Here is a 15,911-nt window from a genome sequence, read left to right as displayed (position 1 = left end):
GAAGGTTGTGCACAGCAGGTTAGAGTGTCGGGGACCCAGGCTTGGCTGTTTATGAAGGAAATCCTGGAAGAGTGCACAGGAGCTGGAGCAGCTGCAAATCACCCGGTACCCAGCAATGTAGTCTAGCGTGGGGAGGCAAGGACTTACCTCCACCAAACTTGGACTGAATAGTCACTGGACTGTGTGATTCACTTGGACAGAGTTGCTGAGTTCCAGGAACCATGCTCGTCGTGCTGAGAGGGGACCCAGAGGACCGGTGATGCAGTCTTTTGTTGCCTGTGGTTGCAGGGGGAAGATTCCGTCGACCCACTGGAGATTTCTTCAGAGCTCCTGGTGCAGAAAGGAAGCAGGCTACCCCCAGAGCATGCACCACCTGGAAACAGTCGAGAAAAACGGCAGGATGAAGCGATACAAGGTTGCTAGTAGTCATCTTTGCTACTTTGTTGTGGTTTTGCAGGCGTCCTGAGCAGTCAGCGGTCGATCCTTTGGTAGAAGGTGAAGAGGGAGATGCAGAGAAACTCTGAGCTCTTGCATTCGTTATCTAAAGAATTCCCCAAAGCAGAGACCCTAAATAGCCAGAAAAGGAGGTTTGGCTACCTAGGAAGGAGGATTGGCTACCAAGAGAGGTAAGAGCCTATCAGAAGGAGCCTCTGACGTCACCTGCTGGCACTGGCCACTCGGAGCAGTCCAGTGTGCCACAGACACCTCTGTTTCCAAGATGGCAGAGGTCTGGGACACACTTGAGGAGCTCTGGGCACCTCCCCTGGGAGGGGCAGGTCAGGGGAGTGGTCACTCCCCTTTCCTTTGTCCAGTTTCGTGCCAGAGCAGGGCTGGGGATCCCTAAACCGGTGTAGACTGGCTTATGCAGAGATGGGCACCATCTGTGCCCATCAAAGCATTTCCAGAGGCTGGGGGAGGCTTCTCCTCCCCAGCCTTCACACCTATTTCCAAAGGGAGAGGGTGTTACACCCTCTCTCAGAGGAAATCCTTTGTTCTGCCTTCCTGGGCCAGGGCTGCCTGGACCCCAGGAGGGCAGAAACCTGTCTGAGGGGTTGGCAGCAGCAGCAGCTGCAGTGGAGACCCTGGAAAGGCAGTTTGGCAGTACCCAGGTTCTGTGCTAGAGACCAGGGGGATCATGGAATTGTCCCCCCAATGCCAGAATGGCATTGGGGTGACAATTCCATGATCTTAGACATGTTACATGGGCATGTTCCGAGTTACCATTGTGACGCTGTACATAGGTAGTGACCTATGTACAGTGCATGCGTGTAATGGTGTCCACACACTCAAAAAGTCCGGGGAATTTGCCCTGAACGATGTGGGGGCACCTTGGCTAGTGCCAGGGTTCCCACACACTAAGTAACCTTCACCTGGTGAAGGTTGGGTGCAAAGTTAGACATATAGGTGGCTTATAAATTACTTAAGTGCAGAGGTAAATGGCTGTGAAATAACGCGGACGTTATTTCACTCAGGCTGCATTGGCAGGCCTGTGTAAGAATTGTCAGAGCTCCCTATGGGTGGCAAAAGAAATGCTGCAGCCCATTGGGATTTCCTGGAACCCCAATACCCTGGGTACCTCAGTACCACATACTAGCGAATTATATGGGTGTACCAGTATGCCAATGTGAATTGGTAAATTTAGTCACTAGCCTGTTAGTGACAAATTTGGAAAGCAGAGAGAGCATAACCACTGAGGTTCTGGTTAGCAGAGCCTCAGTGAGACAGTTAGGCATCACACAGGGAACACATACAGGGCACATACTTATGAGCACTGGGGCCCTGCCTGGCAGGGTCCCAGTGACACATAGACTAAAACAATATATATACAGTGAAATATGGGGATAACATGCCAGGCAAGATGGTACTTTCCTACAATAGCTACCTTCTATCAGTCTAAGCTGCTAGCAACACCTCTTCTACACTAATAAGGGATAACTGGACCTGGCACAAGGTGTAAGTACCTCTGGTACCCACTACAAGCCAGGCCAGCCTCCTACAGACGGTAAGAGCACGTACCGGGCAGAAGATTTCAAATTCGTATCATATCCATAGAGGTACCAAGCAGGGATGCCCATTGTCTCCCTTTCTGTTTATCTTGGCGGTGGAACCTTTGGCGCACCGATTGAGGAAAGATAGTGAGACCTGGGTAATCGGATTGGGTAGAGTAATGCACTCAGTATCATTGTATGCCGTTGACATTATTCTATATGAGAGAAACCTTGGCCATAACCCGGTAACTGCTGCGCAAATATTTCATGATTTTGTACCATTGTCAGGGCTGGTCATCAATTATGATAAATCCGTAGCATTCTCCTTCCGTGAAGTGAATATAGGAGACACAGTGGACTTAGGTGATAAACAGCTGCGAGTAGCCGCAGATACCTTTCAATACCTAGGTATACAGATTTACCGAACCCCACTAGATTTGCTGGAAGACAATTTATAGAGAGCGATGACCTCACTCAAGCCACAGATTCAGTTCTGGATAACATTGCCCATATCCTTCGCAGGTCGACTAGAAATGGCTAAAATGGTGATGCTACCCTGTGTCTTATACTACTTTATGAATCTACCAGCAAAAGTGCCTGATCTATATTTTAAAACACTCCACTGTATGTTGCTTGAACTTATTTGGGGGCGAGGATGGTGCCTAATTAGTTTGGTAAATCTACAGATGCCGGTTGAATGGGGAGGTATGGGCGCACCTGATTTCAAGGCCTACTGTGTGGCGAACCAACTACAATGGCTTGCATGCTGGCTAGCTGGATGAAATTTGCAAGAAATAGAGTTCTCAGACAATGTTTGATAGGGGACGTCTCCACTCCCTGATCTGCCCTGGGTCCCCCACCTCAGAGAACATACCACTTTTGCTATGAGTGGCTCTGCAATATTGGAAACTAGCATTAAAATACACAGCTGGTACGGTTCCTTATGCCCCTAATATCCCGCTGTTGGGACTCCCTGTTGGTACCGGAATATTATCCCAAAGCTGAATACTTAAATGGACACAAGAAGGTGTAGACACGATTGGGATGCTATTCAAAGATCATCACTTACTTACACATATGGATTTCACACATGAACACAACCTACCAACCTCGCTATTCTTGCTACATGAAAATGTAATACATTACGTTAAAAGCCACTGGGCCCCAGATGGCATAGAACCCTCTACGCATGACCTCATACATATTGCGTATACCATAGGGCACGGGAAACACTTAATGAAATGGCTATATCGGGGAATTAGAACTCATTTACTTCAGCTCCTAACAATGCTAAAAATCAAATGGGAGACGGATGTGGGCAGAGAGCTATCGGACAAAGAATGGTCTTCCATCCTAGAATACCCTAGCCAGATGTCCCGCAACACTAGATTTAAGTTTATACAGTATGCTATAGTGCATAGAGTGTACCTCACACCACGTAAATTACATATACTATTCCCCACCCTACCATCAACATGTCCCAGGTGTGGGATGGAGGAAGCTGAACTGCTACACATGCTTTGGAGCTGTCCTAATATTTCCCAGTATTGGCACGGAGTAGGTACTGTTTTGGAAAAGGTGACAGGGAGCAATGTGTGGCGGTCAGCAGAGGTATGTCTACTGGGGCTGTTTCCCCACACAAAAAAAGGAAGAGTACCATCTCTGTTAGCAGATTTGGCACTTTCATTGGCAAAGCACATATTGACTATGCACTGGAAGGCCACATTGCCACCCTCTGTAGCGCAATGGAGTGTGGAAGTGCTGGAATGGGGAAGAGCTGAAAGTGCAGCCATAAGAAGAGAGGAGAGTAGAGAACTGAGAAGGATAGGCAGGTGATAATGACAAATGACTAAACTGACAGCGAGCCCTTGCTCAGAATCCCCCAAGAGAGAAAGATGTCAAAACAGAAGGTGGAGGGAAGGGAGAAATGTTTAATGTTACATGTTTCAAAATATTAAATAGAACACAAACTCATTCGGTACGACATACTATGATGAATAAGTACAATATGCCTAAATGGTAGTGAGCAATAAACGCTGACATAATACTTAGAAACAAGTTTGTGCACCATGTTAAACAATGCTAATCCGGGATATCATGATACAATCATTATGTATGATATACTATGTACCATGTCTTGCTAAATTATACTGTATAAGCTACTGTATGACATGCTAAAATCAATAAAAATGTGTTTAAAAAAAAAAGTTATATCGAATCAAATTTAAAAGGAGTTTTCAAGCACCCCCTTTTTTGCTTTGTTTTTCAGGATCCCTTAATATTGGAATTCTGGATTTTCTCCTGTTTGGAAGCCTGATAGCTGCAGTAGATCCTGTGGCCGTCATTGCTGTGTTTGAAGAAGTTCATGTCAACGACGTTCTGTTTATTATTGTTTTTGGAGAGTCTTTGTTGAATGATGCTGTAACTGTGGTAAGTGGTATGATTAAAATTACCTGAAAGTCACACAGAGATGGTAACTTGTATAAGAGACATAGGCCCACATTACAACATTGGTGGGCGGCAACCGCCACCCGCCAAGTTGTATCCACGACGCGGCCACCACTGCAGCCGCACTCCCGCGGTGGCCATTTGGAGATCTGCGCTGGGCCGGCGTGGGAAACCTGTTTTCTGCTCGCCCGCCGGCCCACCGGAGATGTTGGCCGCAACACGGGAGCCAGCTCCAAATGGAGCCGGCGGTGCCACGGGTGCAGTTGCACCCGTCGCGCTTTTCACTGTCTGCTATGCAGACAGTGAAAAGCTCCATGGGGCCGTGGCAGGGGGCCCACGACTCCTCTTTCCGCCAGCCTTCTCATGGCGGTTCATATCGCCATGAAAAGGCTGGCGGGAGGGGGACTCGTAATCCCCTGGGCAGCGCTGCCCTATTGCATTACAACCGCCGACCAAAGTGGCGGGAAACCGCTGGTCCCGGTGGTGCGACCGCAGCGCTTCTGCCGCGGTCGTAATTCCATGGGAAGCACCGCCAGCCTGTTGGCGGTGCTTCCGACGAAACAGCCCTGTTGTAATGAGGGCCATAATGTCTACTATTCTGACTACTGCAACAGTTAAGCCAACAAATGTTGAAATAAACAATGCATTTCAAAATGTTGGTGTGGCCTAAGGGCAAAATTCTGATGCTTAACAACCCCTCTCCCAAATGTGACTGCATCTAGATATAAATGTTTAAATAAACAAGACACAAATCAGTTCCTTATAGGATGTAAAGTGCTCTATATGAGTTGCATTTCTTGGGTGGTTGTCTGACCTGAAAGCCATAGGGTGGTCTTCCCCCAACTTCTTGCTTACCTCCCTCCATTTTTCTGATCTCATTTTTGCTGGTGTTAGGACTCGGAGCACTTTACCACTGTTGACCAGTGCTAAATTGCTTGTGCTTTCTCCCCTAAACATGGTAACATTGGCTCATACCTAACTGGCATATTTACTTTACCTATAAGTCCCTAGTAAAGTGCGCTAGATGTGCCCAGGGCCTGTAAATTAAATGCTAGTTGTTGGCCTGCAGCACTGATTGTGCCACCCATATATATACAGCCCCTTCACCATGTCTCAGGTCTGCCATTGCTAGGCCTTTATGTGCAGTTTCACTTCCACTTTGACTTGACATTTAAATCTACTTGACAAGCCTTAAATCCCCTTTTTCATACATATATTGCCCCTAAGGTAGGCCGTAGGTAACCCATAGGGCAGGGTTCTATGTAAGTAAAAGGCCAGGCATGTACTTATATGTTTTACATGTCCTGGTAGTGAAAAACTCCCCAAATTCTTTTTCACCACTATGAAGCCTGCTCCTCTCATAGGCCAGCATTACAAATTCCCTCATATGCTTCTAAGTGGTCATTTCTAATCTGAAAGCAATAGACTGGTCATATATTGTATGGGTGGAACGGTAGTGAGAAATACTACTTACTGGTGAAGTTGGATTCTACATTACTATTTTAGAAATGCCACTTTACGAAAGTAGGCATTTATCTGCACTTACTGCCATCTGTGCCTTAAAGCCTGTTTCCAATCAATGTCTGGTCTGTGCTGGTTGACAGGTCCCCTTATGCATTCCATCAAGACAGCCACAAACACAGGACACTCAGCTGTATCTGCATTCATCTGCATACAGATGGATTTCCCTAGGCAGAAAGGATGGAGGGGCTCTCTCACACTTCAAAGGCCAGTGACCTGCCCTCACACAAAGGACTGATAACCACCCACAGGGCTCCTGTCAGACAGAGCTGGGTTGAAAGGGGAACTTGTGCATTTCAAAACCACTCTTTGAAGTTTCCTCTACTTCAAAGGCATGTTTGGTTATAATTACTGGGTCTGTGACCCCACCAAATCAGACACTTCTAGACCTACAACTGGACTATTTCAGAGGGCTGTCTGGCTGCCTAAAAGACCCATCTGGACTGCTATGATGGAAGGAATGCTAGCCTGCTTGTTGCTCTGCTGCCTTTTGACCCCAGACTCTGCTGGAAGGACACTGCCTTCCTTCTCAAGTGCTCTTCAGGGGCTGGATTGAGCTTACCTCCTTTTCTGAGGGCTCAGGACCAATGTTCCCTCTAATTTTTTCCCACTGTGTGCGGCAGTGTGCGGTCTCTGTGGGCTGCAGCCAAGGATACGTGCGCCAAGAAATTGACCATTCATGCGCGCGCAGCGCATAACTAGCCAAGATCTTTGGCATTAGCCTCTCCATACCACTAAAGCAAAAAAGGGATATCATTGCTCCATGCAATAGGGCATCAAGGCAGTTTTGTGACCTGGTTGCACACCCCAAGGACATGACCTGTTAAGTGCCACCTACACCCCAGTTAGAGAAAACAAAGGAACATTGCCCACGGCCTTTAAACGCTGTTTTCATTGACTTCAATCCAGATGCAAATATGAGCATTTTCTGCAATAGGAGAGCACGACTATCGCTCTAAAAGGCTTATTTGATCTGAGAAAGTGATAATGCATATAAACAACTATGAAGTATGACAATGATGGAAAAGTTGATAACAGCACATTTCCTACTGTTCTGAAGCATTTCCTAGCTCATTAACCATTAATTTTCAACATAAATATCACTTGCTCGCTTGTATGCTAAAGTAGGCCAAATGATGTTTAAAACACTTCCCGCGGCCTTTAAACGCTGTTTTCATTGACTTCAATCCCGATTCAAATATGAGCATTTTCTGCAATAGGAGAGCACGACTATCACTCTAAAAGGTTTATTTGATCTGAGAAAGTGATAATGCATTTAAACAACTATGAAGTATGACAATGATGGAAAAGTTGATAACAGCACATTTCCTACTGTTCTGAAGCATTTCCTAGCTCATTAACCATTAATTTTCAACATAAATATCACTTGCTCGCTTGTATACTAAAGTAGGCCAAATGATGTTTAAAACACTCCCCGCGGCCTTTAAACGCTGTTTTCATTGACTTCAATCCCGATTCAAATATGAGCATTTTCTGCAATAGGAGAGCACGACTATCGCTCTAAAAGGCTTATTTGATCTGAGAAAGTGATAATGCATTTAAGCAACTATGAAGTATGACAATGATGGAAAAGTTGATAACAGCACATTTCCTACTGTTCTGAAGCATTTCCTAGCTCATTAACCATTAATTTTCAACATAAATATCACTTGCTCTCTTGTATGCTAAAGTACGCCAAATGATGTTTAAAACACTCCTGCGGCATTTAAACACTGTTTTCATTCACTTCAATCCAGATTCAAATATGAGCATTATCTGCCTTAGGGGAGCACGTATATCGCCCTAAAAGGCTTATTTATTAACGCGCGCGCCTTACAGGGAACATTGCTCAGGACTATCAAAAACGTTTCCAAAGTGAAGAAAATCCAGCATGTCATAAATTCAATGCAATGCCTGCAAAATTCAACACGCCTGCCAAATCGAGGATTACAGTGTTAACCAGTTGAAAGCTTCTGCAAAGGGATGGGGGTACCTACCCAAGGAGCCAACAAGAAGGTGGACTTTCAAAAGGTGCTGTGAGGGCCTGGTCAGAGCTCTGTCCCCAAGGGGATGATGAGTTGGAAGAGCCTGGGAATGGCTCTTCGGGGGAGCTACTTGCAGCAGTAGAAGGGGATACCCCTGAAATTGTGCTACCTGGGAGGGCAGTGAGCAGTATCTCAAATCATGGCCTGACTGCAGAGGAGGGGAGAGAGGAGAGAGAATTTCAGCTGCAGTTAGCAAGATTAAACATGGAGGCTGAGAGGGAAGCCAAGCAAGATAAAAGAGAGGCTGAAAGAGCCTTAGCAGAAAATAAATTACTTCTGGCTCATGAACAGAGACTGAAAGAGCTGGAACACAAGCCCAGACAGGTGGATTTCAGCAGTGATAGTGGCAGCATACGTACAGTACTTGATGGAGAAAAGAAGGTTCATATACCCAAGGACTTGGTGCCCAGTTCTGTGGTGGGAGATGAAATTGATAAGTGGTTTATTTGCTTAAGAAGTTGCACTGAGGGTACATGGGGATCCTAAAGAGCCCTGGGAAGGGGCTGTGGAAACCCATGCCAACACTTGGAAGAGACAAAGTCCTAACACTACAGGTTGGGGACCAGACAAAGTACAAGCCCATGAAAGCCACCTTGACTGACAAATCTGGACTGACCCATGAGAGGTATCACCAAACATTCAGGGATAGCAACAAACTCCCCAAACCAATCCTATAGTAAGGCATTGAATGGCTATGTGTGGGGCAGCAAAGTCAGTGATTATGTTGGGTTGTTCAGTTTAATCCTGAAAGAGGGCATGCTCAGTATTTGTTTTATAGAATTGTACCATCACCTAGTTGACAGTAAGCTAACTGACCCCAGGAAGCTTGCTGAGGAGGTGGACCTCTGGGCTAGCACCAGAGTGTCCAAAAAGGTATCTGGGGGACACACCCACAAAGGTGGTCCGGGTTCCCAACAGAAGAAAGAAGGGAGAGAAAAAATTAAAAAGAAGGCGTTTTCTGAAGGCCCCCAAAATAATTCCCAAGGGAGTAGTGGTAACCAGTCCCAATCTGATCCGAAGAAGAAAGGGTTCTTTCATCACAAGACAGGGAGATTTGTACACCGATGTGCAGAGTGCTCCAAGTGTAGACACTCTAAGGGTGACTCCAAATGTCCCAAGAGTGCACAGCCCCCCACTGATGGGCAGATACCAGGACAACTTAGTGTAGCGCTTGGGGAGGAGATAGTTTCAGGTAGTTTTGGGGAACAGACAGAGATAACTCTAGTGTCCCTGTTGGATGCAGATATGGTGCCAAAAGCCACATGCCTGCCAATACTTCCAAGTATAGGCAGTGGGTCACCAGTAATGGGCAACTGGTGGAGGCTTTGTGTGACCCAGGTGCCAGCATGACAACTGTCAAGTGTCAGCTGGTGTCAGCAGAGCAGAACACATTCCACCAAGTCATAGTCATTGACAATCGTGAGAGCCATCTATTGGTGGCTCTGGTTTCCTTTGACTGGGGGGGTCTCTAATACTCTGAAAGTAGCTGCGAGCCCTGCCATGCCTGTAGATTGCCTGTTAGGCAATGACCTGCAGCACACTACCTGGAGGGAGGTAGAGTTCAGGTCTCACTTGGAGATGATGGGATTACCTGAGTGGGTCTGTATCACCACACAGTCCCTGGCTATATGGAAGGGGAGTTAAGGGCATCAGAAGCCTAGAACTACGGCCAAGAGAGCCATCAAGGAGAGGAGAACTGGGTGTTGGAAATGGGTCCCTGAAGTTCCCATGGTGAAGGTTGACGGGGTCCCTGAGGAAGAGGCCTCTGAGCCAACCGGAGAGGACATTGCCACCCTAGGTGACCTACCTGACCTTGCTGGCTAGCAAGTTGAGGGTGGGCCCACCAGGGAGTAATTCTGCAAAGCACAGAAAGAATGTCCCACTCTTGAGGGCTTGAGGCACTAGGCCTCAGCCCATGCCGCTGGTGAAGCCTCTGAGTATCACCTAATCTACCGGGAGAATGATCTCATATATAGCATGCCTAGGGCTCCAGGTACAGTGGCAGCACATGTGCTGGTGGTCCCCCAGAGTTTCCAAGCTCTCCTACTGGGTCTGGCTCACAAAATACCCCTGGCAGGACATTTAGGGCAAGAAAACATCTTTGCCAGGCTTTCTGTCCTCTTCTATTGGCCCGAATGAAGACCGCCTCAGATACATTCTGCAGGTCCTGTCCCACCTGCCAGGCCAGTGGGAAGTCAGGCAAAAAGCTGAAAGTTCTCATGATCCCACTAGCTGTTACTGGCACCCCCTTTTGAAAGACTGGGCATTGACGTCATTGGTCCATTGGACCCCAAGGCAGCCTGAGGCAACAGGTTAATCCTGGTCTTTATAGACCATGCCACACTCTACCCAGAGGCAATCCCTCTGAGGACAGTGACTGCACCTGTGGTGATGGGGATCTTTACCCTTGTGGGGTTCCCCAAAGAGATAGTGTCTGACAGAGGCACTAACTTCATATCTGCAAACATGAGGCCCATGTGGGATGTGTGGGGTAACTTATAAATTCACCACACCGTATCACCCTCAATCCAGTGGTCTAGTTGAATGGTTCAACACAACCTTGAAGGGCGTGAATGCAGGCCTACCTGACGCCATGAGGTGTAAGTCAGACATCCTCTTGCTCTGCCTTCTCTTTGCCTACAGGGAGGTGCCATAGAAAGGAATAGGGTTCAGTCCCTTCAAACTCCTCTATAGCTACTCTTTCAGGGGACCTCTAAGTATTGTCAAGGAGGGGTGGGAGAAAGTTCCTAGGAAACCCCTTCAGAATGTTGTCAGCTACATGTTGGCCATTCAGAACCAGATGCACCGCTTCTGAAAAACGACCAAGACCAACCTTGAGCCCAGTCAAGAGGTAATGAAATGCTGGTATGACCATAATGCCACTCTGGTGCAGTTTCAACCTGGAGACAAAGTATGGGTCATGGAGCCAGTAGAGTCTGGAGCTCTCCAGGACCGCTGGACTGGACCATACGAGATCAAGGAGCATAAGGGGGAGGCCACTTAGTGGTACCCCAGAACCCTAGGAGCCCCTTAAGGGTGCTCCATATCAACAGACTAAAGCCTCACTTTGAGAGGTCCAAAGTGAGCATGCTCCTTGTGATGGATGAGGGTGTGAAGGAGGAGAGGAAGCCTACCTGTGTCCTCCTCTCTGCACAGGATCATGATGGGTCAGTGGAGGGTGTCAACCTCTCTGCTACCCTGACCCTAGAGCAGCAAGGTGGCAGGTACCAATTGCTGGGAGCGTTTACCTCACTCTCCTTCCTCCCCCTGGACTCACACTACTGTGCATCCACGATATTGACACAGGAGACAGTCACCCTGTAAAGAACAACATTTAAGGGTTGTCCGAGAGAGTGAGAGCCAGCTTCCAGGAGGACGTCTCCAAGATGTTAGCATTAGGGGTGATTGAGCTCTCTAGCTGTCCCTCGTTTAACCCCATGGTGTTGGTACCAAAAGCTGCCCCACTGGGCATCAAACCAGAACTTCGGTCCTGCGTGGACTACAAAGGACTCAATTCTGCCACCAAGACTGATGCACACCCCATCCCCAGAGATGATGAGCTTATTGAGAGACTCAGTGTTGCCAAATTTCTCAGTACTTTTGATTAAACAACAGGGTACTGGCGGATTGCCTTGACTGAGGGAGCAAAAGAAAGGTCAACATTCTCAACCGCTGAGAGACATTACCAATTCCGGGTGATAGCCTCTGGCATGAATAATGCCCCTGCTACCTTCTAACTGTTGGTTAACAGGGTCCTGGTTGGCAAGGAGGCTTTCTGTGCCAGCTACTTAGAAGACAGCCTGCCTCCAATCCACAACTGATTGTACTGGTTGAGAGCTCACCTTCTGTATTCCATCCAGACAGCCATAAACACAGGACACTCGGCTGCATCTGCATTCGTCTGCATACAGATGGGTTTCCCTGGGCAGGAAGTATGGAGAAGCTCTCTTTTGCTCTTCAAAGGTGAGTGGCCTGCCCTCACTCAATGGACTGATAAGCCACCACAGTGCTCCTGGCAGGCAGGGCTAGGTTGAAAGGGGAACTTGTGAACTTCAAAACCACTCCTGAAGATTCCTCCACTTTAAAACTAGGTCTGTGATCCCACCAAATCCTTCACTTCTAGACCTACAAATAGTCTGTCAGAAGGACTGCCTGGGTACTCAAAGCACTCATCGGGACTGCTTTGCTGGAAGGACTGCTGGCCTGCTTGTTGCTCTGCTGCCTGCTGACCCCTGACTCTGCTGGAAGGACTCTGCTTTCCTCCTCAAGTACTGTCCAAGGGCTTGGATCGAGCTTGCCCAACTCTTCGAAAGTCTCCGGGCTATCAAACGCTTTGTCAAAGAAGATAAATTGTTGTAACACCTGCAAAATTCGATACAATGCCTGCCGGATTGATGTAGCGCGTACCTAGCGGCTGAAAAATCACTGCATCGCCTGCCTGATTGATGCAGCTCCTGTTGCCTGTGCTCACTGCGTTCTGGGTTTTCCGCGCATCATTCCTGGGCATCAAAATAGCCCCGCATCATAGTAAGGAACCACACTGCAGTCTTGGAAACCGACACATCGTCTTGCAGTGTGGAAAGAAAAGACACATTGCCTTTGCTGTGCCAGAAAGATCGATGCATCTCATTACATTTTGATGCATCTCCTACGGCCCATTATTTTTGACGCATCCCAAATACTGTGTGGAAAAAACTGATGCAACCACTGATTCTTAAGTATTGAGACACATTTAAACCTTTAAAGAGTGATATCTTGACTTGTGCAAATTGGATCTTTGTTGTTTTTCTTATTTTATTCAGATAAATATTAGTTATTTTCCTAAGCTGGTGTGGAGTACTTTTTCCGTGTTTTCAGTGTGCTACTTTGAGTTACTGCACAAATACTTCACTCATTGCCTTCTAAGTTAAGCCTGCCTGCTCTGTGCCAAGCTACCGGAGGGTGAGCACAGGATAATTTAGGTTGTGTTGTGACCTCCCCTGACTAGGATTGTGGTCCCTTCTTGGACAGGTTACATACCTCTGCTAACTAGAGGCCTAATTTCTAGCAGTGGTGTACACTGTACAAAGACAGGAGAACACCTAACAGTGAATATTTGACAGTATAATTGAATAAGTTACACGGTAGTGGTGAAAAAGGCGACTCAATGAAAATTTTATCAACAAGAGTAGTGAGGCAGAATTAAACAATCAATCAGTATTTGTATAGTATGGCACTTTCACCCCTAGGGGCATCTGGCGCTGTGGGTGCGACATCTACATCGAAGAGTCATGTCTTGAGTTTCATCCTGAAATCCACCAGGAAAGGTGCTGCTCAAAGATGAAGGGGTAGGTCATTCCAGGTCTTGGTGAGGTGAGGAGAAGGAGTGACACCCGCTGCAGGTGCAATGGATGCAAGGGGTGTGTGCATGGCCAGTGAGGTGGAACACAGGTGTCTTGCGGGTAGGTGGAAGTTCAGTTAATGATTGATGTAGGTAGTCTCTGATCATGCAGAGCTTTGTAGGCGTGTATGAGCATCTTGAACTGGGATCTCTCTGTATGAGGTGGTTTCTGAGGGGGGTGATATGGGTTCTTTGGGGAGGTCCAGGGTCAGACTTGCTGCAGTGTTCTGCATGGGCTGGTGTCTTTTGAGAAGCTAGGTGGAGATGCTGGCATAGAGAGCGTTGTCATAGTTGAGGTGCTGGTGACAAGGGCCTGGGTGATCCTCTTTCTGGAGTTAACTTGGACTTATCTGAAGATTCAGCGGAGTGTGTGAAGGGTGTGGAAGAAGGAGATGGCAACTACATTGATTTGTCATTTCATGGTCAGTTCACTGGGGAGGTTGATTCCTAGGTCACATGCATGGTCTGTGGGTATTTGTCTGAGTTCTGTTGGCCTCCAGCTGTGGTCCCAAACGGAGGTGTTCTTCCCAAAAATCATAACTTCTGTCTTGTCGGAGTTGGGTTTAAGGCAGTTGTCTCTCAAGCAGTTGGCTATGTTGGTCATGGCATTGATGGTGGAGGAGCCTTCATTAGTTGAGTATTATCTGCGTCAGAAATATGTTGAGGCCGTGGATCAGATTATGTCTGCAAAGGGGTCATACAGGTGTTGAACAAGGTATGGCTGAGGGATGATCCTTGGGGTATGCCGCATAAGATGTCCCTGGGTTCAGAGGTGAAGGGAGGCAGGTGGTTACTCTGTATGCATCATGTGAGGAAGAAATCAGTCCACTTGAGGGTGTTCTGCTGAATGCCAGTGTTGTAGAGTCTGCTAATGAGTGTGTGATGGTAAATGGTGTCAAAAGCAGCAGAGAGGTCAAGGAGGATCAGGGCCACTGTCTCCATGTGGTCTAGGAGGGTTCTGATGTTGTCAGTGGCAGATCAGGGCAGCCTCTGTGTTGTGGCTGGCATGGAATCCTGACTGGAAAGCATCAAGTAGGTGATTTTGTTACTCAGTGAGCTATTTGTTGATGGCCTTCTCGAGTAGTTTGGCTGGGTAGGGGAGCAGTGAGAACGGGCAATAATTTTTTATTTTGCTGGTGGCAGCAGAGGGTTTCTTTAGGATTGGTCTGACCTCTGTGTGTTTCCAGCTTCCGGGAAAGCTTCTGTGGTGATGGAGGTGTTGAAGATGCTGGTGAGTTCTGTGCTGATAGGGTCAGTTCCGAGGTTGAAAAGACAGTGGGGACAGGGTTTCGTGGGTGACCCGGAGTGAATTGATGATATGATAATTTTATCACAGCTTCCAAAAGTATTGGGTTCCTCTGGCTTCAGGTAAGACTATTTTATGACTTACCTGATTGTTCAACATTAGGCCCACTGCTTGTCAGGGGCGGATTCTCCACCATGGGGGAGCATCACCTCCCCCTCCCTCCAGCAGCAGGAGCTGCAAATCCTTTAAAAATAAAACAATGATAAACTGTTTCTTATCATTTTTATTTTTTAATGGGCTGGGCCATGGATGTGTTGAGCAGTGAGCGAAGTGCACAGAGCATCCCCCTCACTGCGCATGTATGTATGGCCAGCCGTCTCGGGCCGGCCAAACACACATGCACACAAGGGCTCTCTCAAACCTGGCACTGCGTTGCCGGGTTGGAGAGAGCAAGCCCAGGCTCCCAGTCTGCATTGAAACACCCAGCCAGGGTGCTCCAGACAATCCTAACACTTCTTTAAGCAGCGTCATGATTGGCTGCAGGGCAGGCTGGGAGCCTGGAGTGCAGCAGAGAGCGTCTGCGAGGTTCAGGTATTTTTTATTTATTTTTTATTTATTATTATTTCTTTTTTTTTTTTATTTCCGCCACCACCTCGCTACTGTTCCTGAATTATTCATGAACTGCGCATCAGCAATCAGTCCGGTTGCTTGTGGAACTATTTCTTTTATCCTTATTTTCCAATTCCTAGGTAAAGAGTAAGGAATGATTGTATTTCTGACTAGAGTGTCTTCAAAGCTGTTCAGCAATACCTCTGTTGTGCGTCGGCAGGGCCGGCTTTAGCACTGCTGGTGCCCGGTGCGACAATCTTTTTTTGATGCCCCCCAATGACCTTCTTCTCTATGGATTCTCTCACTACCACCCTACAACCGTGTCCCTCATCTCTCCATAACACCTCTCTCACATGCACTTCTTTTGTTTCGTAGCGCTACTAATGCCAGTGTAGAGAGTCAGGGCACTTTACATCACACACACATTATGAAGAGACGATGAGCCATACAAGTGTAAATCAGCCTATAGAAAATGTTACATAAGACAAAAAAGGTTTACAAGGTGAAGAAATCACATGCCTTTCATACTAGTAGGCAGTACATTTTTTAGAGTGTTTGTTCTGTAGAAGTTCAAACTCAGGATTTTAAATGTACTACAGTGGTTGTGGTTGGCTTTACTAATAAGAATGTATTTCTACCCAGCAAACTCTTTTTTTCTCAACATTAGGATTGTA

The 15,911-nt window shown here is 47.2% G+C and overlaps 1 protein-coding gene across 2 annotated transcripts in view; it reads left to right on the top strand.

Moving 5' to 3' along the window:
* SLC9A3 (solute carrier family 9 member A3) overlaps positions 1-15,911 on the top strand; it is a 1,524,418-nt gene that overhangs the window by 143,167 nt on the left and 1,365,340 nt on the right. For both annotated transcript variants that reach the window (XM_069219612.1, XM_069219611.1), the window contains exon 3: positions 4,258-4,418. In XM_069219612.1, coding sequence (XP_069075713.1) covers positions 4,258-4,418 — 161 coding nt within the window. The remainder of the gene's footprint in view (positions 1-4,257; positions 4,419-15,911) is intronic.

The sequence above is a fragment of the Pleurodeles waltl genome, chromosome 2_2 (assembly GCF_031143425.1).
Source record: "Pleurodeles waltl isolate 20211129_DDA chromosome 2_2, aPleWal1.hap1.20221129, whole genome shotgun sequence".
In the NCBI taxonomy this organism is placed as follows: Eukaryota; Metazoa; Chordata; class Amphibia; order Caudata; family Salamandridae; genus Pleurodeles; species Pleurodeles waltl.
Note: the sequence above shows the minus strand (reverse complement) of the source record. Positions and strands in the feature narration are given on the sequence as shown.